The sequence below is a fragment of the Panthera pardus genome, unplaced genomic scaffold (assembly GCF_024362965.1).
Source record: "Panthera pardus isolate Hobbes unplaced genomic scaffold, ASM2436296v1 HiC_scaffold_24, whole genome shotgun sequence".
NCBI lineage: Eukaryota > Metazoa > Chordata > Mammalia > Carnivora > Felidae > Panthera > Panthera pardus.
This window is the reverse complement of record NW_026526810.1, coordinates 138,404,719-138,429,484: the sequence shown is the minus strand read 5'-3', so window position 1 is coordinate 138,429,484 and position 24,766 is coordinate 138,404,719. Positions and strand designations below refer to the sequence as shown.

Below are 24,766 nucleotides of genomic sequence, written 5' to 3'. Positions count from 1 at the left end.
CCCAGGGCCTCTGTGCCGGGCGGACCCAGAGGCTGAACAGAAACAAGGGACTGGCCTCACTCGGGGAAGGGGACAGCCTCCCAGCTCTGTTCCTCTGCTCTTGGAGTGGCCTGAGCAGGACGGGGGTAGCCCTGCCTCCTCCCCTGCCCCCAGGGCCAGGAGCCACTGGCCCCCCGGGGTGAGCTCCAGGACCCCCTGCCAGGGAATAAAGAACAATGGGCGGCTCCTGGAGTCGTGGCCTGGGCCTCAGGGGAAGCCAGCAGAGCCAGATCAGGGGGACCCGGACGGCGCCTCACCTCCCGACCCCCCACCCAGGGCCCCCCAACCCCAACCCCCCCCCCACCCTGCCCCAGTGTTAGTAAAACCAGTTTCCACCGACCCTGGTCATGGACGCCGTTCTTACTATCGATCGCCGCTGCTTCTTGGGCTTGCCCACATCGAAGTCCTCCTCGTCCAAGTCCTGGGGAGACACGGAGCCCCGGGCTGGGAGGACTGCCCTCCCCCCCCCCCCCCCCCCCGCTTCCCCTCCCAGTGCCTCCCGCACGCGGGCCCCTCAGGAGGGTCCAGGGCTGTCTGCCGGGGGCTGTGCGGCTGCGGGGAGCCCCGAGGCCACATCTCCCAGGTGGCCGCACGTCCCTCACACCAGGCCCCAGGTTACCTGCCCTTGCACGGCATCGTCACTGGCCTCCTGCTCAGAGGAGAAGCTCTCATACTCCTCCTCAGAGTAGTTATCTACGGAACGAGCAAATGGAACAGGGAGTGCCTTGAGATTCCGACCGGTGTCCCGGCAATGAGGCAGCAGCCAGACGACCGGGCCCTGGGCACCCGCAGCCCCCACGGGCACTTCCAGGTGGGGGCAGGGCCGCACCTCCCGGCTCCCACAGCGGCCCCCGTGGGCCTCAGACACTTCAGCCTGGATCTCGTGCCTGACTGGCTCCCCCATGTGCCCTCCCACACCTCAGGGGAACAGTGGCCCCATCGTGACGGTGGCAACAGCCACGCCAGGATCTGTGCCAGACTCCAGAAGGCATCGTGATCAACCCTGTGACCTCCTGCTGAGCTTGCAGCTGTGGGGCGCAGGGACGGGACATGTGGCACGGGGTGCGGGGCGCAGGGATGGGACGCGCGGGACACGGGGTGCGGGGCGCGGGGATGGGACGCGGGACACGGGGTATATAGGGCGCGGGGATGGGACCCCCAGCCTAGGTTCCCAGAGCAGGCACGATGTTGCCGTGAGGGTGCAGTCCAGAGGGAAACCCACAAACCCTCTCAGCCCCCCGCCCCGCCTTCTCAAACCCGGCAGGACAGGAAGGCAGACACACCTGTGGACTTGGCCTTGGGCCCAGCCTGCATGGCACTGTCCTCGTGGTCAATGGGCTGGCTGGACAGGGAGAAGATCCAGATCTCGGCCACCTTCACGGAGGCCTCCTTGACGCTGCTGCAGAGGCTCAGGACCTGGCCGCCCTCGGAAGGGTGCTGCATCACCTGGGGGTAGGGCAGGGCTGGGCGCTAGAAAGCGCACCGGGCAGCGCCACCTTCCGGGTGCACGTGAGCAACGGCACGCGGCAGGCAAGAGACACAACCGTGGGGCAGCCTGACAAGGGGAGGCACGGGACACGGGTGTGGGGGCCGCGGGAGGCCACTGGCCAAGAACGGGGCGGGGGGGCGGATCGGCACTAGGCTCTGCCACTGGGGACTGGAGGCTGTCAGAGAGGGGAGGGGCTTGGCCGCAGCGAATAGCGTGTGAGGCTGTGGCTGTGGGCCAGCAACCCCGGAGACCCAAGTCCAGGGGCCTGTGTCTGTGGGGGACCAAGGAGGACCGGCCAGCAGCGTGGGCCGGGGGTCTCGTGCGGCAAAGCCAACGCCCGCGAGGCTGGCCCACCTGGCCGGTGAGTCCTTAGAGCCATTCCGGTCGGGAGAAATTTCCATTAGACCAGGGAGAGGGGCACCGCCTCCGCGCACCCCGTGCGCCAGCCCGGGTGAAAGCCTGCGCCCCACACCCGTCCCTCAACCCAGTACCGCCACTGTCCGAGCCCCGCATGGGGGTCCCGGGCCAGATGAGAAGGGCCGAGGGGCACGGGGTCAGGCTGGTCAACCCACTCACACGTGGCGCCCTGCCCTGCCCTGCCCCAGGCGGGCACCAGCACAGCTCTGTGTGGGTACCAAAGTGGCCTGGACAGCCCGGACCGCCACCCCATGACGGTGGAGGCCCCACGGCACAAGAGACACCAGGGCCCGCCCCACAGCTCCCAGAGGCCCGGGCTCCTGAGCCCCACACCTGCCACACCTGGGACGCCAGGTCCCCCAGGACAAGGTGGCGTCGGGCAGTCGGGTTCCATTCTGACCAACAGCGCTTGTTTCCAAGGGAGCTTCCTGACATTCAGGTCACCCCCTGACCCAGAGCATGCGTGTGCCACCCTCCCGGGCAGTGCCGGCAGAAGGGAGCGGGGCTGTCCCGGGAGGGAGCAGCTGGGGTGGGGGCACCCGCAGGGACGCTCTTTCCGGGAGGCCGCAGGACGGACCCACGCCGGGCCAGGATCTACCCTCGGCCAGAGAGCAGCTGTCACAGCAGAGCCCAGCCACACAGGCCGTCGGGTCGGGGCGCCCGGGGGGGGGGGGGGGGGCAGCCGGCTGAGCGGGGACGCGCTCACCTCGGCCATGTTGATGGAGCCCGCCGCCAGCGTCTTGTAGCCCAAGATGGTCCGGTTTTTGTACCGCTTTCTCCGCTGCAGCATGATCTGGAGCTTGTTGCCTTCTCTTTTCAAGAAATGAGGGTACTGCAGAGAAGGGAAGTCACGGCTGCCCTATGTGCCAGCCGCCACTCCTCGCTGGGCCACCGTGGGCCTCAGTCCGGGACACGCTAAGAGCCGCCGCTGGCAGGTGTGAGCGGACTGCCAGGGTCTCTGGGCAATCAGCGGGGCGGTGGCCACCCAGCACGGCTGCCCACGACACAGACTGCAGAGGGCGTGGGCCCGTGAGTGGTGCTGGTCCAGGCTGCCGTGCAGAGCACGCCAGGGGCTGCCACAACAGGGCTCACGTGCGAGGAGCACAGGCCACACCCCTGCACGCGGCTGTCCAGACCGCAGAGCCGTGCACTTACGAGGGTGAACAGCTCTCTGATAAAACTGGCCCCCGAAAAAACTCAACACATAACCCAGAAGGTCCCGTGGTGGCGTCAGAATTAGGGTCACGTGCACAGCCAGGCAGGCCCGGGGGGGCCGGCGGGAGGCAGGGGCCAGCGGGGTTGTCGCCGGCCTCACTCAACCACAGCCCTCTGTGACACACTCACCAGGAGAGAAGGTTTTCAACGGGACGTGAGCTGACGCCCACACGGTATTCATCTTTAAAGCGAGTGTGTTAACAGGACAGCAGCACCCCCTTAAAACAACCCCCCAGAGAGAGAGGAAGGCAGGAGAGCAGCTGTGCAGGCTGGCCCTCGGTGGGGGGGGAGGCGCCAGGGCAGGGGTTCTGGTTCTCGCTGGGGGGGCCCGTGCCGCGGTCGCACCAAACCCAGCATACTTCACGGGGGTCTGAACTTGCAGCACTGAGGGTCCATATGTTTCCCCCCACCTCTTCTAAACACTGGAACAAAATAGTCTTTTTAAAAAGGTTTTCTTTCTTCATCTAAGGGATCTCTACACCCAGCGTGGGGCTCGAACACACAACCTCCACCGACTGATCCAGCCGGGGGCCCCCCAAACGGCCTTTTGAGGGTGAGTCTAGGCCTCACTACGTTCTCTTCACGGCAGGAACAGGAGGGAAAGCTCGATCTGACAAAGCACACGCTCTTCTAAGGCTCTGGCTGAGCCCGAGGGGAGGACAGGCCCACCTGCAGGGAGAAGGTCAGCGCCAGGTCGGTCTCCACTTGTCCACTGGGGGGCAGCACGATCTCGTGGGACCGCAGGATCCGTTTGGAGCCCTGGGACACAACAGGACAGCTTCTCACTCACAAGAGGAAACTGGCTAAGGACGTCACGTCGGCTCCCCGAAAACACTCGGGATGAAAAGCCACAGGTCGGAGGGGGGACGGCACAAGCTCACGGGATTCCCAAAGGCACCGTTGGGGAGACTTCTCAAGAGTCTTAAAAATGTCCACGTCCTTGACCCTCCAAGTCCTCCTGTAGCTGACCAAGGATGGTCCCTGCCACACCTCATGTGACTACCAAAATGCCGCAGCGGGGTCAGGGGGTAAATGGACGGCACCCGTTCAGGTGTGTGAGACGCCAAGCATTTCTGAGGGGTGACTGCCTCCCCAGAAAGCAAAATGTGGTACAAGGTGTAATAATTAACACACGGCAGCGCCGTCACTGGGACCAGATGAGAAGTCTAGAAACACAACTGAAAATACATACATAGATGCACAAAACACAAACTCAGTGTATGATGAGCTCTCAGGTCACTAGGAAAAACTAATCACTAAATACCCGTGGTAAGAAAATAACAAGTCATTTGTACAAAACATACAGGTCTTTACCTCAAGTCCTCTACCAAAATAAACCCCAAAGGCATTAAAGATGTTTCTCACAGTACTGTTTTAAAAGTGACTGTCCTGGGGCGCCTGGTGGCTCAGCTGGTTAAGCGAGCAACTTCGGCTCAAGTCGTGATCTCACGGTTTGTGAGTTCAAGCCCCATGTCGGGCTCTGTGCCAACAGCTTGGAGCCTGGAGCCTGCTTCGGATTCTGTGCCTCCCCCGCTCTCTCTCTCTCTCTCAAATAAACATTAAAAAAATTGTTTTCTTTAATTTTTTTAACAGTTCATTTATTTTTAAATGTTTATGTTTGAGAGAGAAACAGAGACAGAGCATGAGTAGGGGAAGAGCAGAGAGAGAGGGAGACACAGAATCTAAAGCAGGCTCCAGGCTCTGAAATGTCAGCGCAGAGCCTGACATGGGGCTCTAACCCCCGAACCGGGAGACCATGACCTGAGCTGAAGTCAGATGCCCAACTGACTGAGCCACCCAGGGGCCCCCCTCCCCCGCCAAAATTTTTTTAAACAGCTGTCCCAACATGGACAGACCGGGAGGCTGAATGCTGATTGCAGGAAGCCACGGGACGGACATGGTGTGGCCCCACGTCTGCGGGGCACCAAGGGCAGGTGGGTTCGGAGCCACAAAAGAGAACTGCGGCTACGGGGGGAAGGGGCTCCTGTGGCGTCTGACCAAGACGAGGGTGCAGAGAAGCAGCTGAGGGCAGCAGCGGGAGTGGGTCCAGGACAAAAACAACAGACGTGTGAGTTGATGGGAGTGATGGAGAGGGAGGGGTCCCGGGCACAGCTGCGGGTCCGGGTGGATGGCCTGTGGACCACATGGCATCGGCTGCTCCCAGCCCACACGGAGCTATGGAGCACGCGGACCAGCACCCCCGTCGCCTGAGCTCGCGGGGTCCGTGAATGTGGGCTCTAGCAGCCCGGGACGGGGGTGCAGCAGGCGCTCTGTCCCGTGGGGCGTCGGACGGTCTGGGGCCCTAACAGGACAGGCACAGCTGAGGGGGCCGCTCGAAGGAGGAGCCGGCACACGCAGCTGCCTGTGAGCACGGCCACTGGGGGAGGGAGGTGCCTACAGGGCGGACCCCATCCGTAGGGGGGACGCGCCTGCAAAGGGCCACGGGAGGCACCATATGAGCAGCAGGGGGCTGAGAGCCCTCCTGACTCGGGAGTGGACGGGGAACTGGCATCCCTGAAGGGGTCAAGGAAGCACACACGGCACCTCCTGCAGGGCGGCTGGCGGCTGGGTGAAGGCAGTGCTGAGGGCCGCTGCCCCCCAGGGTGGGGGCCCGGGTCAGGTCCTCCTGGAAGAGTGATTTGTTTCAAGGCAAGATCCCACGAGGATCAGAGGGACAGAGAGGGGCCTGAGGATGACCAGCCCCGGGTCAGAGGTTGGCAGAGAAGGGCCGGCGGGCACTGGGCGCACATGCGAGGGTGTGGGCGGCACAATTCTGTTCCGGGAAGGCCCTTGTGCAAGTCACCTGCACACACACACTCGCGTCCCTCCACACTCCCCAGCCGCCAGCCCTTCACGCGGACAGGACTGCACCCTGGTTGTGTGGGGTCCAACCGTGCCAGAGCGCCAGGACCCTCCTCCAGGTCAAGCACCCAGGGCAGAGAGCTGGCCGTGTGGCCATGCCCCCATCTCCAGGACGGCACAGGCACCCTGGGTGGACTGCCCTCACCTGCATCTTGACGGCAATCACCACCGAGACCAGCTCCTTCTCCAGCTCTGTGAACACCACCAGCTTCTTCAAGGTCAGGCTGCACAACCTGCAGGGGCCAAAGGGCTGCTCAGCAGGGCCAGCGCCCTCCCACAGCCCCTGGAGCCCTAGGAAGGCCCGCCCTGGGCAGCTCCAGCCCCAGATGTGGCCCTCGCATCTCCCCAGGGACCTCAGCTAGGCCCAGGGCCACCGTCAAGGCTCCCTGCAGGTGGTAGGTGCCACTGGGCATCCCCTTGCTCCGGAGGGTCGCAGGGAGCGGGTCTCCTGCTTGTGGGGGCGCTCGATGCACGTCTGGGGGCAGGGCAGCCCGGGAAGGGTGCGCAGACCAGGGAAGCCCCCCCAGGTACCGGCTGCCCACCTGCAGTCCCAGCTTCCAGCCTCCGCAGGCCCCGCCCACCCGGCCCCGCCCCCTCATCTCGACCCCGCCCTTGCCCCAGGCCTCCTGCCGGCCTGGGCCCTGAGCTTCCTGAACCCTCCCTTTCCCCACTCACCCTCCTACCCCCAGAGCAGGGGACTGGGAAGAGGGGGGGGGGCGAGGGCGGGGCCCGGGTGGCCTGGGGGCACGCCCGCACTGTGCCCCGCCGTCAGTGGGGTCCCTTTCTTCTGCTGTTGCTGCGGCGTGTGCCTCGCCCACCTGACATTACAGGACCCCGTCCACGCAGCCTTTCCTCCCGGGAGGCATTGGGGCCTGCCCAGAACAACCCCACCAGGGGGTCCAGGCAGGGGAGCGGGGCTGCGGGGAGGGGCGCGGGCACGGGCGGGGGTGGGGGGGTGGGCATCACGGAACTCAGCCGGGACCTCTCTCCACGGCTCCCTGAAACCCCGGCCCGGTTTCCCGCCCGGAGGCCAGTGGGCTGCTGACGCGACAGCACCACACCCAGGAGCGCCACCAGCCAGGGCTGCCGCAGCCGGCCACACAGCTCAAGGAGCCGGGCCGAGTCCCAGACACCTGTGCCGGAACCCCACGGGCCCTATTTGGGAAAGGCACTCTGTCCGTGCCCAGCTGAGTCGTCACTCAGTCCCCGAAGCGTGCGTCTAACCCCAAGAGGCAGGACAGGTGCGGCCGTGGCCAGGACGAGGGGTGCGGCCATCTGCTGACTTCGGAGACTCTTCCTGCTCACATTTCTACATCTGGACAGCAGGCAGCGACCGTGCGAGGCAGGCGGGTTCAGGTCTGGATATAGGCCTGCGTGTGGTCAACGGTGTGGCCTTGGAAAGTTCCGTGGGCTCCCTGAGCACTTGCCAACCACCCACGGGGCAGAGATAGCCACCATGGTCCTGGGCATGGAGCTGAGACCCCACTGCCATTGTGGGCATGAAATGAAGAAGGACCCTGCTGTTGTGTGTTTCATTAGATTCTGTATTTTTCTAGCTGACATCCTTTAATTACGGGCCAACTCCTGGCCAGAACCGCTTCCATCTCCCCTGAATCCACAGCCCATACTCTGAATCCCTCCTTAACCAACCCTCAACACCAACCTAATGTCCCTCTGCCCTAAGCACCCAGGGCCAGCCCCCAGGACCTGCTGCCTCCTGTTTCCAGGGGCTGGTGAAGGACAGTAAACTCTCCTCTCAACGGCAGTCACGTCTCTGATAAGCTAGGACCGGCACACGCCACCCATTCCCATCCCGGGCAGAACGCCAGCCTGTCACAACGCGGCACTCAGGGCCACGTGGCGGACGATGGTGACGGCACCGCACTCCACTGAGCCCACAGGGGCCAGGAGACAGACGTGAGGGCCTCCCCCGGCAGCGAGGCAGGTGACTCGGCAGCAGGAGGGCTCCAGGCTGCGACGGCCCCGGACATGCGTGCGCCCTGGGGAAGCCCAGCCTGCTCTGCCCGGCAGGCAGCTCTGAGTCTGCAGGAAACAGACTGCCAAGACGTCGCGTACAACTGGCATTGCTTCATCTTTAAAGAACAGAAGTCACGTAAAGTGTGTTCTCTGACCAACACAGACTCCGCTAGAAATCAACAGTAAAGGGGCACCTGGCCACCTTGGTCGGTGGAGCACGAGACTCTTGATCTCAAGGTGGTGAGTTCGAGCCCCACGTTGGCCGTGGAGTCTACTTAAAACCAAAACAGAAAACCCAAACAGACAAAAAGAAATCAACAGTAGACAGGTGGCTGGAAACGCCAACCACTGGGGACAGCAGGCAGCGCTCGGACCCAGGAGGAAAGCTCAGAGGAGACCAGAAGTACCTTGTGGGGTCGTGAGTGAGATGGGAGCGGAGACCCCTGGGAGGCAGCTACAGCCACTCCTGTGCTCGCTCACACTGGGCAGTGAGAAAGGCCTCAAGTGCCCAGGCTGGGCTCCACCTCAAGATCTTGGGAAAGATCTTGGGAACCCAGAGCGAGCGGGCAAGGAAGTAAGGAGACAAAAGCAGTAACAAGAAATCGAAGATAGAAAAACAATACGGAAATAAAATATAGAGTAAAGGATAAAACAAAACGAAAACTGGTTCTTTGGGAAGAGCAATGGAACTGATAAAACCCCTAGCCTAACAAAGAAAAAAGAGGACAGAACCACCAATACCAGAAACGAAAGAAGGTCACAGGGTGTCAGGGACAAGGACCCCGGTAGACAGCGGGAAGTCTGGGGGCTTGCACACGACATAACGATACGTAACAGTGTGCGACGTGACCCCGAACCTACAAACTGCCGCGGACCATGAACAGATCATCCCAACAGCCTAATCCATTAGACAAACTGAAGAGCAAAACACCTCCTGAAAAAGAAAACTCCAGGTGGATTTAACCAGACACCAAAAGATGAAACAACACCAATTGCATGTAGTATCTTCCAGAAAAGAGAAGAGGAAGGAATACTTCTCAACTCATTTTGTGACGTCAGCAATTACCCTGATACCAACACCAGACAAAAACATACAAAAAAAGAAACCTATAAACCAGTATTCCTTTATGAAGACAGACGTAAAGATCTTCAACAAAATATTAGCACACTGAACTCATCATGTATGGAAAGAAATGAGTATAACATGTCACGACTACCTGGGTCTGTTCCAGGAAGACAAGGCTTATCAACATTTATAACCAATCAGTGTAATTAACCCCATCAACGGGCTAAATAAGAAAAACCATAAAATCTCAACCGATTTTTAAAAATTGACAAAATTCAATCCCATTTGTGATCAAAACTCTTGGCGAACTGGGGGCAGACGGGAACATGCTGAGTGGCCAATGTCGTGCTGGTGGCAGGACGGGCCAGCACCTGAGACCGAGAGGCAGGCCTCCCCCTCACCGGGGGTAGGCTGTCCCCTGCAGCACAGCGCAGAGCTGAAGGCCTGCCTATGCAATAAGGTAAGAAAAGGAAAAACACAGCTCTTGTTTGCGTAACACAATAGTTTATGCAGAATAGCCCAAGGAATGTGGGAAAATGTGGAAGCCCCCAAACTAATGAGCTCACTAGCAAGATCATATGATACAAGTTCAAAAGATAAATAGTCCCATTTCTACATATTGGCAACGAACAACTGAAAGTCAGTTTCCTAAAACTGCCATTTGTAGGAACTCCAAAAACAAAAAGAAAATACCCGAACGTAACAAGACCAGTGTGGGATGTGCCAGCTAATGAAAGGGGCCAGCCGAGGGTTCAGCAGGTGGACCTGAGCCACCGCATGGGGCATCAGTGTTCCCCAGACTAGACCTGCAGGCTTAGCACCCGTGAAATCCCAGCACCGCTCTTTGGTAGCTACCAGTAAGCTGGCTTTTAAGTTCACGCAGAATGGCAAAGGAACTAGGGTAATCAAAAGGACTCTAGGGGCTCCTGGGTGGCTCAGTCGGTTGGGTATCCAACTTCGGCTCGGGTCATGATCTTGAGGTTCTTGACTTTGAGCCCTGGGTCCGGCTCTGTGCTGGCAGCTCAGAACCTGGAGCCTGCTTCGGATTCTGTGTCTCCCTCTCCCTCCCTCCCCCTCTCTCTCTCTCTCTCAAAAATAAACAAACATTAAAAAAAAAAAAGGACTCTGAAGAGGAGAACCGAGGAAGGCGAGGGCTGTCCGGATCCGCAGGGACCTGCGCGCTGCTCGCAGGGCAGAGGCAGGGAGGTACAGGGCAGACACAGGAAGTCCACTGTGCTAGACTTCACCAAAATTTTGTGAAAAATGGAAAGGGGCTAGGACTGGCAGAAAATACTTGCACACTGCGTATCTGACCAAGGGTTTAATCCACAATATATAAAGCACCCTCAAAACTATCAACAGCAGGAACATAAAGAATCCAATTAAAAAACAGGCAAAAGATTTGCAGATGCTTCACCAAAAAAGACATACAGACAGCAAAGCAGCACATGAAAAGATGTAAATGAAAACCAACAAGGTCCCTGCCCCACCCCTACTGCAGGGGTGGTTCTGGGCGGACTGTCCAGTGTCCTGAGCCTGGTTGAGGGGGTAACATGGACCTCAAAGCTGGGGACAAACACGGCGGCAGGCTGAACTTTACTGTAAGTTGTGAACAGTAAGTTTTCAAAAATTAAAAGATGCCACAAGACCCAGGGGAGGCCTTATCTGGGTCCTGCTGCGAAGAAACAAATTATCTGAAATGCCCACACAGCCCCTCTTTGGGTCTCGAGCTCCTCAGGGCTTTTCACGACGCCTGTTTCTAGACAATTGGTTAGACTGGGCAGGGGCTGGGGTGGGCCCAGCATCTGTTTTCCACAGCTGGGACGGACACGACTGTGTCTGGGGGAGTGGCACCCCACTCTGACGTGTCCTTGTCACAGGGACCCCTAGAGAGGCCACGAACAGAGCCTCGGACTTTCTGTGGGAAGGGAAGGGTGTCTCTTCTCGAAGCCTCTGCAGGCGACTCGTGGCCGTGCAGAGGGTCCGTCTACACTGCCGCTGACCGGCTTGCCTCCAGAGTTACGCCTTCCGGATGGGCAGGACAATCACAAGCCATTTGGATTTCCCTCTTTTTTCTTTCTTTCTTTTTTTTTTAAATTCTAAGACACGTTTGAGCTGATGCGACGTGCAAACAACAATGAGAAGCATCCAAGGAGTCATTTGCATACAGACACTGAGCCAGATGGAAGAAACATCACTTGTTTTTCTACAAGATGGGTTCGGAGAGAAAGGCCTGAGGGCTGGGTTATAGATTATAGCCAAGGACGAGAGTCATTGCATAACACCAGGCCCGCAAGGAAATCATGAGCAAATCCGCTGAAAACACCCCACCAACGATGATTCATCACTAAGCTGGGGCTGTTACTGTGTCAGACGCCCTGCAACGTAGCAGCCTCAGCAGTAACAGAAAAGGAGGCCGCGCTGTCAGTACGCCCACCGTGCCCCCAACGGGCGAAAACCCGGCGTCCCATCCGAGGGACACCGGCCCCCCGCCTGCCCTCTCCTCCCTCTGGGATGGCGTCTGCTCGGGACCGGAAAGCCCACTGCACAGCCAACCCCGGAGGAGCGCGGTCTGGCTTTCTGAGGCACAGAAGCGTGGGGCTTCCAGAAGCACCGCGGTGACATCACTAACACCCACCCATCCCACGCCGGAAATCAATAACCCCTCTGCGTTGACTTCAGATCTTTTTAAAGAGATCGGGGCCAGAACCACAGACACCCGCTGTGTGCCCGCCGTGTGCCTCCCCGCCCCGCCCTCCTTCCCCTTTGCGGGAGACACCTTCCAGGAGTCGGCCAGCCGTCCCCCAACCGCCCTTCCCCCCCAGAGGCCACAGTCCTGCCTGGCGGGCAGCCGGGTGAGGCCCCTGAACGGCCAGGTGGTGGAACCTGAGCAGGGGTGACGTTGGCTCCCCCCTTGCTCGTTCCTTCTCCAGGCCGCGGTGTCTGGGCCCAGGCAGCCACCCTGACCCAGACATGGACGAGACGTGCCGTCCGTCCCTGGACCACAAACACCTGCGGGGCTACCCCAGGTGGGGGGTGGGGGTGGGGAGGCTCAGTTTCTGGTTCCCCGATGGTGCCAGACTGCCAGGCACACTGTTGTCACCACACACACACACACACACACACACACACACACACGCGGCAGGGCATGGTTTCTGAGGCGGCACGGCGCACGTCACACAGCCTACGTGTCTGTGACGTGTCCTCTCCACCCCACACCTGGTTTCTCTCGGACTGCGGCAGCGCCGGACCACCTGATAAACGCGCGCTCCCGTACCACGCGAGCACGTGGCCCGTCCACCCTCTCCGGGTGCCTGCAGACACACAACACGCTCTGGTCCACACGTGCTCCGAGGGGCAGCCACATGCAGGGGGCTGCGTGGTCCGGGCTCTGCCCAGAGCTCCCAGGTTACGGGACTGATGTGCATCCTACTGGCCCAGGGGCGTGCTGACCCGCACACACACTCGGGGGCCCGGGACGGCCACCAGGACCCAGGCGGCTTCCGGAGGCGGGAAGTCCAAGACCAGGACGCCGGCAGGACCGCACCTGGGACAAGGGTCCGTCCCAGGCCTCTGTCCTCGGCTCGCGGGCGGCGGCCCTCACACCCCCTCCCTTTGCACACGTGTCCGTGGCTGTGCTGCGCTAGGACCCGCCTAACGGCCTCGTGTTTCCCAAACGTCCTGACGAACGGTCTCACCGTCTCAACTTACCACCTCTGCAAGGCTGCGACCACACTCGCCCCCGAGGTGCTTCCGGAGTTAGGGATTCGACGTGTGGTTCGAGGGGGAGGCAGTGGGGCTCGGGACGCTCACCAACACCCCGAGGCAGCAGTCTTTCCGTCTGGGTCTGTGTTTCCCCCTTGCGCTTGCTGCCGGGAGGTGCCCGTGGCCACGAGCACGGCCTGCAGCCCGTCCGTGCCCTCCGCCCGTCCCTCTCGCGCGGTGTCTTCTCACCGCCCAGGACTCATCTACTCTGGAGGCATTCGCGGCAGATACCATCTCCTGGCCGCAGGCGGTCACGCGAAGGTGTTTCCCGCGTGCTTACGTAATGAACGCGTCTCACGGTTTAGGCCTCGGGGCGCCCTCTCGCGCGCTGTTCTTTGAGCCCGGCCCCCTCCTCCCGACCGCTCCTCCTGCTTTGACGCCCAGGGCATTCGGGCGCCCCGGGCCGTGCTGTGTGTGCAGAGACGGTCATTTACGGGTGTCCGGCGGTCCCCTAGTTCAAGGGCTCGTCCTGTCCTCACGGACGCCCGGGCCCTCTCCGAAGCCCGCCGTGGTCCCAAGGGTGATTCTGCGCTCATCCGTCTGTACTTGCGCCAAACTGACGGTATTAATTAGTACAGCCTATTTAAACAAACACCCGTCTGCTGCGGAAGGAAGGTACGCCGCCAACGCGGACACCCTTCACTCTTGCCTCAAGCCACCGGTCTGTTCCATGTAAACTGTAGGCTTAGCTCGCAGGGGTCTTTCCCTGCCTGGGTCCTCGTGTGCCTGACTTCTGTCTGGGCAGCGGAGTCTGTGCACCCCTCGCCCAGGTGCTTCCTGTCCTGGGGCGAGTGCCACGTGCCTTCGAGGCCCGCGTCCACTTGATTCCTAGACAGACACCCCTTGTTCTCGTGACTAAAGCTGCTTTTATTTTCCAGCTGTTACTGCAGGCATTTCGACACGGACCCTGGACGCTGCTCTTGGACCAATCAACATTACAGAACTCCTGTTTTCAGGGTCCTACTGCCCTTATAAAGCGGATGCCTTTCCAGTCTCCGCAGCACTTTGTAGGAGACAGGACTTATCTCTTAAAGAGTTGGTGAAATTCACCAATAAAACCGTACGACGCTGTTTAGGGAACAGGAGGTTTTAACGCAACTTGACTAAATTGTAGTGTAATTCACGTTTTCTCTTTCACCAAGTCAGTTTTTCATTCATGATCTCACCAACTGCCCTCTCAGGTTTCGTATTAATCGGCGTTGTCTGCCGCGCTCCTGACGTTTCCCTGCCAGCTCCTCCCCACCACGTCTGTATGTGCGTTCTCCGACTCTTCCCCCCTTTTGCCAAAGGCTGGCCACGTTCTCGGCCTTTCCCCGCAGTGGGCCTCCGGCTCCATTAAGTCACCGTTGTTTCTTTTTTTTTTTTTTTTTTAATTTTTTTTCCCAACGTTTTTTATTTATTTTTGGGACAGAGAGAGACAGAGCATGAACGGGGGAGGGGCAGAGAGAGAGGGAGACACAGAATCGGAAACAGGCTCCAGGCTCCGAGCCATCAGCCCAAAGCCTGACGCGGGGCTCGAACTCACGGACCGCGAGATCGTGACCTGGCTGAAGTCGGACGCTTAACCGACTGCGCCACCCAGGCGCCCCAAGTCACCGTTGTTTCTATCTCATGACGCTGGCTCTTTGCGACCTCCATTTTTCTGTCTGTCTTAGACTCACGCTGTTCTCCACATGCCCATGACGGACGCTCACTAGGTCCCCAACATCTGCACTCCGAATGGGGGTGTCCGTGCTCAGGAGCGACACTGGCGTGGGGGCAGCAACACGGGGTTCTGGACTCCACCATCCCATGTGCACCACCTCCGCGAGGGGTCGGGCAGGGCGGCCGCTGTTTCCTGCGACCCCACCACGGACGTGCCGCTGGGGCCCACCAGCCACCCCCGGCCCCCTCCCCGGCTCCAGCCCGGCCCTGGGGCCTCCCTCGTGCAAGTGGACCTCCCGGGGATCTCCTTGGTTTGTTCAAGCGTGGGTGTGCGCCCAACGACGGTTTCCTCCTCTCTCTCCAAGGCAGCCGGCCTGGCCCCGGGTAAGGTCATCCTAGGTGTGTGTGTGTGGGGGGGGGGGGGGCGGTTAACGTGAGACGCCTGTGCTCCTGGCAAGGGGGAGTCCGTGTCTCTGCGTAAGAGGCCCTGAACACACACTTCGCTCCCCAGGGTCTCTGGTTCCCGCCGTGAGGGAAGAGCCCACCCACAGGGCAGCCGGCCACGGCAGTCGGCAGAGGCTCCCCTGACCCAGGACAACTGGACGCCCGGGCCGGGCTGTAATCGGGCTGGAGCAGGCGCCAGGCCCCCTGCCCCCGGGCCTCTGTCTCTGCACCAGGTCCGGGCGCTACGGCTTCCGAGTGTTCTATGGTCAGTGGTCTTCGTGGGGGGTCAGGGGGTCAACAGGACGGAGCCCCTGGAAGGAGGGCAGGCCTCCCGGCTGCCGCAGGGAGCCCCCCACGCCCAGGCCACGAACAGAAGGGCCGGCTCGGGCTCCGGGCGGAGGATGGACACCTGGGTCGTGAGGGCCAGCGTCTGGAAGAGGAAGGTACCGGCAGGTGAGAGGGGACAGCAGTTGGGGGCAAGGGTGGAAGCGAGATGGTTGCACAGGAGAGGGGACTCGGGGGGGGGGGTGGGCCACGACCACTCGAGGTGACCTGTACTGGCAAGGGCACAGGACCTGGAGGGCGGGGACCGAGTGCGGGATCGAGGTGAGTGTGAACTGAGCCATGGGACCCTGGGACAGAAGGCTGGCAGGGAGGCCAGGGCGGGGAGCAGAGCACCCTGTGAAAGGGAGAGTGGGGTGCAGGGGCCTCCCCCTGGGCCTCTCAACATGGCCCCACAGGCCAGAACACGCATGGCGGGGGGGGGGGGGGGGGGCAGGGTCAGGCGCTCTGCCCTGGGGTCAGGGAAGGTGCCCTGGGGAGGGCAGGTGACAGGGGCCACCAACACCGTTCCCTCAGGGCGGTGACACGAGGTGGGGGACAAGATCCCGAGGCCCCCTGGTTTAAGTGAGTTGCAGAATAAGTGAAATTACAGAAACTTCACAGAAACCTGATTTTGCAGAAATTTTATACACGCGAGGCCTGCGAGGCCTGCAAGGCCTTTCCACCTCCACCGGAGCGTCTTGTGGTGGCCGGGAGGACGCCCACCCGCCCCTCCCCCAGTCCTGACCTTTGGGACCCACGCGCTGGCCCCACCGCTCCCCATTACTGGGCCAGCACCTGCGCCCCCGCCCCCCAGGACCTCAATTCCAAGCTGGAGGAAAAGCCCCGAGGGGGGGAGACAGAGCTGGGAGCAGCACAGGGAAGAGGGACCCCCCCCACACACATCCTCACGTGTGACACAAACCGGAGACGGGAGCCCGTGCAGATGCAGTGGCCTAGGAGGTGTGTGTGCCACTAACCAAATTACTCGCGAGGAGCTGCGTGGGGACAGTTCTCCAAAGGTGGGGTCTGAGTGGGGCACCATGGGGGTCCCTCGGGCTCCAGGAGGTCAAGGGACAGAGGAAGGTCAGTCCCCACCTGTGGGGGCGTCTGGTTGGCCTGGGGCTTTGGAGACCACACCTCAGTCTGCAGGCAGACCTGTCACGTGTCTCGTGGGCTCCCCTCTGGGTCTCCAGCTGAGTCCAGCCGGACACTGAGGGTCAGAGCTGGTCGACACCACGGTTTCAAGTCCCGACCCCTCCCTCTGTGAGTGTTAATCGCTACAGCATTATTTTGGGGGACAGTTTGGCAATGTCCAGTTCCCTTTATTGAAGTAAAACATACGTAACATAAAATTTACCACTTTTAATTGTGCTGTTGGGAGGCATTAAGCACGTTCACACTGTCACACGTCCATCACCACCGTCCGTCTCTAGAACTTTCCATCGTCCCCAACCTGAAACTCTGTTCCCGTTCAACGCTCACCACCACCCCCCTCTGTCCTGCTCTGTGTCCGTATGGACCCGACCCCTCTAGGGACCTCGCGGGAGTGGAATCTGTGTCCTCTAGGACTGGCTTGTCCCTCAGTGCGGTGTCCTTGCAGCTCACCCACGTGCGAGCAGGGCCAGAATCTCCTCCGTCTCTAAGGCTTGTTTATTCACTCACCCCGTGATGGACACGGGCCGCTTCCGTGGCCCAGCTACCGTGCATCATGCTGTTTCCAGTTCCTTCGGGACACCCAGCCGGGAGCGCGGCTGCTGGGGGCTGTGTGCTCAGCACCTCCCCTGTGACCCCCAGGCTACACCAATTACGTTCCCCCAACAGGGCACGGCGTTCTGGTTTTTAACGTTCGGTCAACAACTTTCGCCAGCAGGGTTCTCCCACACACAGGGCTCCACGGCGCCACGTGTCCCCCAGGCCCGTCCAGAGAGTGGGCACGCCCATGTGCCGCACTCGCTCACTCACTCGCTCACTCACCCGCTCACTCACTGGCTGCAGGCTCTGAGCAGACAGTGCGTGGAGAACACACTGACCCCTCAGAGCGGAGGGGCCGACACGTCAGGGGCCGCGTCCCCACCTGGGCCCTGCCCGCAGCTCGGCGCCTGCATGGCCGGGGGAGGGGCCCAGATGACGGATCCTGCCGGGAGGAGCGCCAAGACCCCCGTCTTCTCCACAGGCTGTGCCTGCTCCTGGGGTACCGGGGCTCCTGCGAGGGGCCTCCAGTTTCTTTTTTGTCTGTTTCCACCTATTTCAGCTCCAGTCTCCAGTTCTTCTCCGCTTCGTCTGGCCCCTCGTGCTGAGCCTTCTGCGTCTGCCATTGAGTTCCGGCAGCCACGGCGGAATGTTCTGGAATGTTCTTTCACCAGACCCTCCCATCCCCATTTCACAGATGCAGGCGTGTGCCACTGTTGAGTTCTGCCCCCCGCCCACCCACTCTCCCTTGCTCTGCTGGGCCTGGAGGCCGGTGGCTGCTAGAATCTGGAGCAGGGACCAGGAGGCCACCAGGCTCCAGCCTCTGCCCTGGGCGTCTGTGCCTCGGCTCCACCCTCCCACTACCGGTTGACCCGGTGGCCCTGGTCCTCCTCCCAGGGCTCCTCCTGAGGCTCCAGCCCTCCTTGGCTCTGCCGGGCCTCAGGAGGGGGCACACCAGCACCTGTGCCCACTCTGGTCTTCTGTACCCTTCCCGCTAAGATGGCAAGTTCCCAAAATGAAGCCTCTCTCCAGTGTGTGGCCTGTGTCCTCCAGACCACCCAGGGGTGAAGCCCAGGCCTCCTGCCCCTGCCTCTCTCCATCTCTTGGATGCCCTCCGTTCTGTCCTCCTCTGCATCTGCCCCGTGGCTCCGTGCGGTCCTGCTGGTGCCCGCTGGTATGGAGATGCCTCGCTGCCAGAGCCTGGTGCCTGTCCCCGTCCGGCCTCTGGGCAGGCCCGACGGGCAGCGTCGACCGAGACTTCCTGCACTGCCGGCCCAGGATCCGAGCCGGCCCGCGCTCAGCCGCCTTGTGACCCCCGCCACCCCATCCCCCGCCCCGGGCGGCGACCAGGGCCCTGCCGCCGTGTCACTGCCTCTTCTCCCCTCACCGAGGGCCCTCGGGGCTGGGAAACGTTCGCTTCCCACCGTCTGGACTGGCCCCAGGAACCAGAACAGCACCCCGCGCACACAGGCAGGTCCTCGCCCAGGAAGACGAGAGCCAGGGACACCAAGCCGCGTGGAGGAAGGCGCAAGACCCCAACTCTTCCTGAGATGGGAAATGCGGACGCCAGCACAGAGAGGTCAGAGATGGACCACAGATGCGGGAAGACAGCTGCTAGCAGACAAAGGGCCAAAGTCCCGGGAACAAAGCCTCTCACAGAAGCACAACAAAGAGACAAACAATCCACAGAACGGGGGCGATGGCCACGAAGAGGCGACCCACAGAAGTGCAGACCCACGACCCCAGTGACCTCAGGCTCCAGAACCTTCCAGGGCTCTGCTCACCCCTTGCTGCCCGGAGCCCCGAGGGCACAGCAGTTCATACTTCTCACCCCCCACCGCGAGGGACACCTCCCGTGTGCACCTCGGATTTGTGAAATGAGTCAGGGCAGAAGACCCTCAGCCCCCAGCGAGTGGCCCCCAGGAGTGGCGGACTGTCCCCGGGGACGTCCACACGCCCGCCCGTCTGCCACACGCCGCAGCCCACCGCCCGCCACCGCTCCTGAGCCGTGAGCCTGGCTCCCCCACCCCCACTGGCAGCCGGGGTCCGGGCAGACCACGCGTCACACGGGCTCACCTGCTGCTGGTCTCGAATCTACGACCACCCGAGCCCCATGTCTTAGAATCACTCTCAGAATCACCGTTTTAAAGTGTTCGAGTCGGTGGCACTTAGTACACGCAGAGCGTTGAGCAGCCGCCGCCTCCAATTCCAGAACATTCTCGTCAGCCTGCAGAGAAAGCCCTGCCCCTCGGCCGTCACCCCCATGGCCTCCCCCAGCCCCTGGCGGCCAGCAGTCTGCTCTCCCCTGTGGGTCCCCCTGCTGGGACGGTTCACAGAAAGGGAACCGCTCGCCAGGCGGCCGCAGCGCCTGGTTCTCCACCGAGAGCCTTTTCCAGACTCGTCCGTGCTACATCCACGTTCCTCCGCGGGCAGGATAACCCTCTCTGCACGTCTTGTTCGCGCATCATCCACCGATGGACGCGCGGGTCGTCCACGCCTTCTGGCAACCGTGAGTAGTGCTGTGAACATTCAGAGGAGTCCCCCCTTATCCGAGGGGGGCGCGCTCTGAGACCCCCTGAATCCTCGGGCAGTCCTGACCCCCACAAGCACATGCTTCTCCTCTCCACACACAGCCGGGATAAGGGTGAACTTACAAACCAGGCACAGGAAGGGGTCAACAACCGTGGCCGGCCGTAACGGGACAATCCCAGCGATACGCCGCAAGGGAGGCCGCGTGACCGTGGTGTCCTGCGGCCCGGGATGACGGGGGACACGAGATGCCAGGGACGAGGTGACTGAGGTGAGTGGCGCTGGCTTGTGACCAAGCGTGAGGCAGCACTGCCCTCCAAGCACCGTCGGGGGGACCACCACCCTGCCCCAGGTGGCGGCTGACGCCCGTGACGGACTGCCGGGCGGGCTTCGGCTGGAGTCCCTGCCCCTCTCAGGAAAGACCGGTTTGCTGGGCCACGTGGTAACTCTGCTGAACCTTCTGAGGGCCTGCACACTGCTCCAGGGCGGCCGAGCAGGGACCCCGCCAGGCCCGGCCCTCTGGATGGCACCCGGCGCCTGCAGGGACGAGACCACTTTACGGGTTTCTGCAAAACAAGCAGCACCGGGGCTGGCCCTCTGAGCAGAGGCCGACTTCTACCGTTCTCCTCCAGGCACCGGGGGAACGGTTGAAACCGCGGCCACGCGTGGGGCGCACCTCCGGGGTCCCAGACGCGCTGACTCTGCGTTTGGCAGGAGGGAAAACCAAGGGGCCCTTTGTCTTCAGGAGCTGACCCGCCTGTGCGGTCGCGTGTCTGCCCTGGTGGGAGCGGGGGCTCTGTGCTGGCAGCTGGCCGGGGGCGCCCACGCTCTGCCCACCTCTCGGGGAGCAGCCAGCCCAGGAGCGGGGCCGGGGCGGACGCGGAAGGCCAGCCTGCCCCACGCAGGCCCCAAAAGTGCCGCAAGTCTACGCAGCCGGACCACGGCCTAGTCTCGGGGCAAGGCTGGGGCACGTGGAGGCCTGGAGCCTCGCGTTTGGCCCAACGTGCTTCCTGTAGAAACGTGCCAGCAACGGCGAGCCGTGGCCAGCTTACAAGAGCAAGCTCCGCCAAGGGCTAAGGGCTCCTGTTCCACCCACGTCCTGAGCATAGGTCACCTGCCCCTGGCAGCCCAGGGTGGCCGCTCTCTCTCACTGGCCCGGCTCAGCTTTCTCTGCTGTCCGAGCCTTATCTGGACACGGCTGCTTCCTGCTAATCCGGAGGCAAGGTCAGAGGTGCCGTCTCAGCGTCTCTGCTGGCTGGCATGTGGGGCCAGAGTGGCCTTTGTCACCGAAGCTGGGAAGCCCTGCAAGGGGGACGGAGGAGGAGCGGCTGGGTCACCGTGAGCCCACCTTCAGGCCCCGGCCCAGCCAGCCTGCCCACGGTGGGGCCAGGGCGCAGGAGGAAGGGGCGAAGGAGCCGGTCCCCGAGCGAGGTGTTGCCGTCAGAGGCCAGCGTGGCCACCCGCAGGGAGGAGCCGGGCACTCGCAGAGAGCACTGCGTGTCCGTCAGGCAGAGCTTCAAGGGGGCCTGGGACCCCGAAACTCCAGCCAGCCAGCAATGCAACCATGTTACACAAGGGCATTGGCTGTCGGCCAATGCCTGCTCTGGGACCAGCCACGGGGAGGTCTCCTGGGCCAGTGTCCTCCACCTGGGTGACCCAAATGCCCCAGAGGTCACCCTCGGCCCCTCATCCTCCAGCCCAGCAGCCTCAGGCATGAGGGGAACCCCACATGGTCTCCGGCAGGCGAGGCCCTGCCCAGCGCTCTCCCTCCCGCCTGCTGAGGCCTTTACTTTTGCAGAGGCGGCCCCGGCCAGCGCCTGGGAAGAGAAGGACGCCATCCGGCAACAGGGGTGGGGACGGCAGGCTGGGGAGCCCCCAGGGCACCTCGGTCGAACCCTGTGTCCCTCCAGAGTGGCCTGCAGGCTGGACTGCAGGGACACAAGGATGGTCCTGGGTGGCCCTGCTCCAGGCAGGTGATGCTCGGCCAGCTGCCGGCCCTAGGGTCTGCCCAGACAGGGTCAAGCGCCAGCCTTTCTCTGGCCAAAATCCACCCGCTTCCCGCCCCTCCCTGACAAGGGCAGGGAGGGGTGTGAGCACACTTGGTGGTGAGCCTGGAAGGGGGCGGCCTCGCCTTCCAGCTCCTCTGGCTCCCCCAGGGGCTCACCCCCCCAGCCAGGCTTGCCCCAGGCACATCCCCACGCTAACCCAGAAAGCAGCCGGAACCTTCTCTCTGGGGACAAGTGCCCCACGTTGGACAGTACCGCCCTGAGCGATGGGTGTCCACGAAGGCCAAGGGGAGCGGGACCCACGCTGACGGCGGGGCGCTGTGCCACAGGCTGTCCCCCCCACGGGCAGGCTCAGTGGAGCGGCAGAACCAGCCCTGCTGGGCATGGAGTGCTTCCAGCTCGTCTAATGACCACAGTGCGCCCGGGGCAGCCCGACCTCCCAGAGGTGACGGGTGGCGTGGGACCCCGAGGGGCAGCGGGTGGGTGGGAGTCATGAGGCGAAGGAGCTTCTGTGGTCCCGGCACCTCTGACGCCTTACACCAGGGGTGGCCCAGCAGAGCCCCAGGCCGAGTGGGCGCTCCCCCCTGGAGCCCCTGCCAGCACACAGCACAGAGCCCCGGCACCGCACCCCCCACACCGGGCTCGGCTGGGCCCCAGGTCGAGGCAGATAAGGAGCCGCGAGGCCGCCCGCAGGAGGCCTGTGTCGGGGAGCGGGAGAGTGCACGGCTGCGGGCGTCCCCCCAAAACCCCGGGGGGGCAGTGCGTGCCACACGCTAAATTGTTTCCCCCCAAATTCGTGCTGAAACGGCCCCCCACCTCTGGCATCATGGCGGTAGGAGGTGGGACCTGGGCGGTGAGGCCCGGGCAGGATGGACCCCAGGCTGCCGGACTAGGACCCCCACAGGCACTGCTCCATTTGTGCCGTGAGGCGTCCCTAGGGAAGCCTCCACCAAGGAAGCCCAGGTGCCCCAGGACTGCTCCCCTCCCCACCGAGAGGGCAGCAGGGGTCCGTCCCGCAGGAGCGTGCTGCATCTGCGACGGCCGCGTCAGGGGCCGGGTGGCAGGGCGGTAACGTGCAGGCTGGCCCGATCCGGGACAAGGAGAGGGACAGCGGTGACGCTGACCGCGGATTCGCGCCGTGCGCACCAAAACCACAGGAAGCCCTTCCAAGCAACCAGAGAGAACTCCCTCCCCACGAGGAACCTCCAGCAGGCTTCTCCCCAACTTCTCAAAATCGCCGCAGAGGCCAGAAGACAGAAGCGTCCGAGGGCCCCGGGAGGGCGGGGCAGAGGCGAGGCCGTCCCCTGTGGCTGTCTCGAAGGGGCCAGGGTGGCGGGGAGGGGGCGGCTTTCCCTTCAAAGGCAGCGCAAGCCAGTAACAGACAAATGGACAGAAAACTTTCCTGGAGACGCTAATAAAGGAAGGCAAATCAGTCTCGATCGGTTTCCTCGGAGAAAAATGGCCAAAAACGCAAAGAGAAGGAAGCACGACAAACGCGTGTGACAGGTGCCGCAGACGTACAGACCTGGAGTCAGAAGTGGGTTTGTGCGAGAGAGCGGCCCTCCCGGGCGGGGCGGGGGCTGCCGCGGACACAGCTGGCCAGGCGGTGCTGAGGACACAGCGGGATTCGAGCAGAGGACAGAAATGACAAGGGGCCCGTCACCAGGAAGCCGAGCCGAGGCCAGCTCCAGCCACGCCAGACCACCTGCGCAGGGCGGCAGGCGGCGCAGCCCCGGCGGTGACCTGGGAAGTGGGCCAGGGTCCACGGGGGGGGGGGGGGGGGGGACGCGTCGCCAGAGGCCTACGAGCAGGCAGCGCGGCTCCGGCCGGAAAAGGACACGGGACGAAGTCTCCAGGAAGCCCCGTCCACCCCCTCACAAACCTGTCTTGGGCTTCTCGCACATCCAGCCCACCTGGGCTGTGCCCCCCCCCCCCCCGGGAGCCACCAGGCTGCCAGCAACACACAGACCACGCGCTGCCTCCGCCGGCACCAGGACCCCCTCCCTCACCCCGTGCCAGCCCCCAGCCCAGCAGCCCCTCCTCCCCACTGGTTCCGCCCGCGAACACCCACTTGGTCAGCAGCTGTACACCTGAGACGCCGGCCACGGCCACGGCCTACCCACCCAGGTCCACGGCAAGGCCATGCGGGCTCTGGCGCTCCCGGGTCTGCGCCCCACTCTGGGCCCCCGTCTCACCACCCCCTGCTCTGCCACGTCTGAGAATCAGGTGATCGATCCAGGAGAAGCCACACCCCTCACCCCCTTCCTCCCAATGACTCCAAGCGCCCCCCCCCCCCCCCAGCGGCCACCACCCCCCTCCTCTCCCAGACGGCGCCCACCCCTCCCATTGTCTCCTGGCCGCACCCCAGCAGGCTCGGCCCCAGCCAGAGACACTCCTGGATGGTCCCGACAGGGGGTCTGTGCTCACACGTTTCCCAGTAGCAGCCTCCTTGGTCTCTGGCACCCAGGGAGGTTCTCGCCCTTCCAGACAGTGCCGGGCCCCTCTTCTCACCACACCCTGAGGGACCGCCTCAGATTCGCCGGGGCCCCCGTCACCCGAGGGGCAGGGTCACACCGAGGTCAGGCCAACGGTCAGGCGGACTGGCCTGCAGGCTCGGCCACTTCCCACCGCCCTCTGCGGGCACAGCAGTGACCGCTCGGGGCCCCCAGCTCCCCGCGCCAAGCCAGGATCGTGCCCACAGCCCACTGGGTGGCCGGGATGAAAAAGCCAAGGTGCCATCACATGGGATCAGGTGCGCTGGCTCAGGGGGGACCTGCCTCACAGCCCTTCCTCTCTGGAGGGGCTGCGAGACCCCGAAAGGGAAAGGGCAAGGTGGGGTGCCACGTGGAGCCGGCGTGAGGCGGGTGCAGGTGCCGGTGGGCGCTCGCCCCTCCTCTGCACCCGCCCTGAGTTCCAGCTGCAGATGTCCGCTGCCCGGCAGGCTGGGGACGGGCGCCACGGGCGCGCCTGTCGGCTCTGCGGACGAAGCAGCCTGCTGTGTGCTGTGGACCCGCTGGGCACCGGGAGCCCCGGGTCTGGGGACAGCGCTGGGCCCCACCACATCCCCCGCCATTCCCGTTTCGAGCGGCCCCCTGGCTGCTTACACCACAGCAACGCCCCCCACCCCCCGCCCCGCCCAGAGGACACTGAGGACCCCAGCCCCGGAAACTCCTGGAGCTCCTGAAGGCCACCACACCCCCACCCCATGTCCTCTCCACAAGCATCAGCCAGCCCGGTGCCCAGGACGGTGCTGGAGGCCGGGGGGCCACAGGGAGGGGACAGCAGGCTGGGCCTGGTTCC

The 24,766-nt window shown here is 62.9% G+C and overlaps 1 protein-coding gene across 7 annotated transcripts in view; it reads right to left on the bottom strand.

The window, feature by feature from the left end:
* Positions 1-24,766, bottom strand: part of PACS2 (phosphofurin acidic cluster sorting protein 2) — a 54,133-nt gene that overhangs the window by 18,693 nt on the left and 10,674 nt on the right. For 5 of the 7 annotated variants that reach the window (XM_053889923.1, XM_053889917.1, XM_053889920.1 and 2 more), the window contains exons 2-7: positions 6,168-6,255; positions 3,830-3,919; positions 2,652-2,777; positions 1,323-1,485; positions 659-732; positions 380-460 (exon numbers count right to left, since the gene is read on the bottom strand). In XM_053889923.1, coding sequence (XP_053745898.1) covers positions 380-460; positions 659-732; positions 1,323-1,485; positions 2,652-2,777; positions 3,830-3,919; positions 6,168-6,255 — 622 coding nt within the window. The remainder of the gene's footprint in view (positions 1-379; positions 461-658; positions 733-1,322; positions 1,486-2,651; positions 2,778-3,829; positions 3,920-6,167; positions 6,256-24,766) is intronic. The other 2 variants (XM_053889919.1, XM_053889922.1) reach the window with 1 other exon arrangement.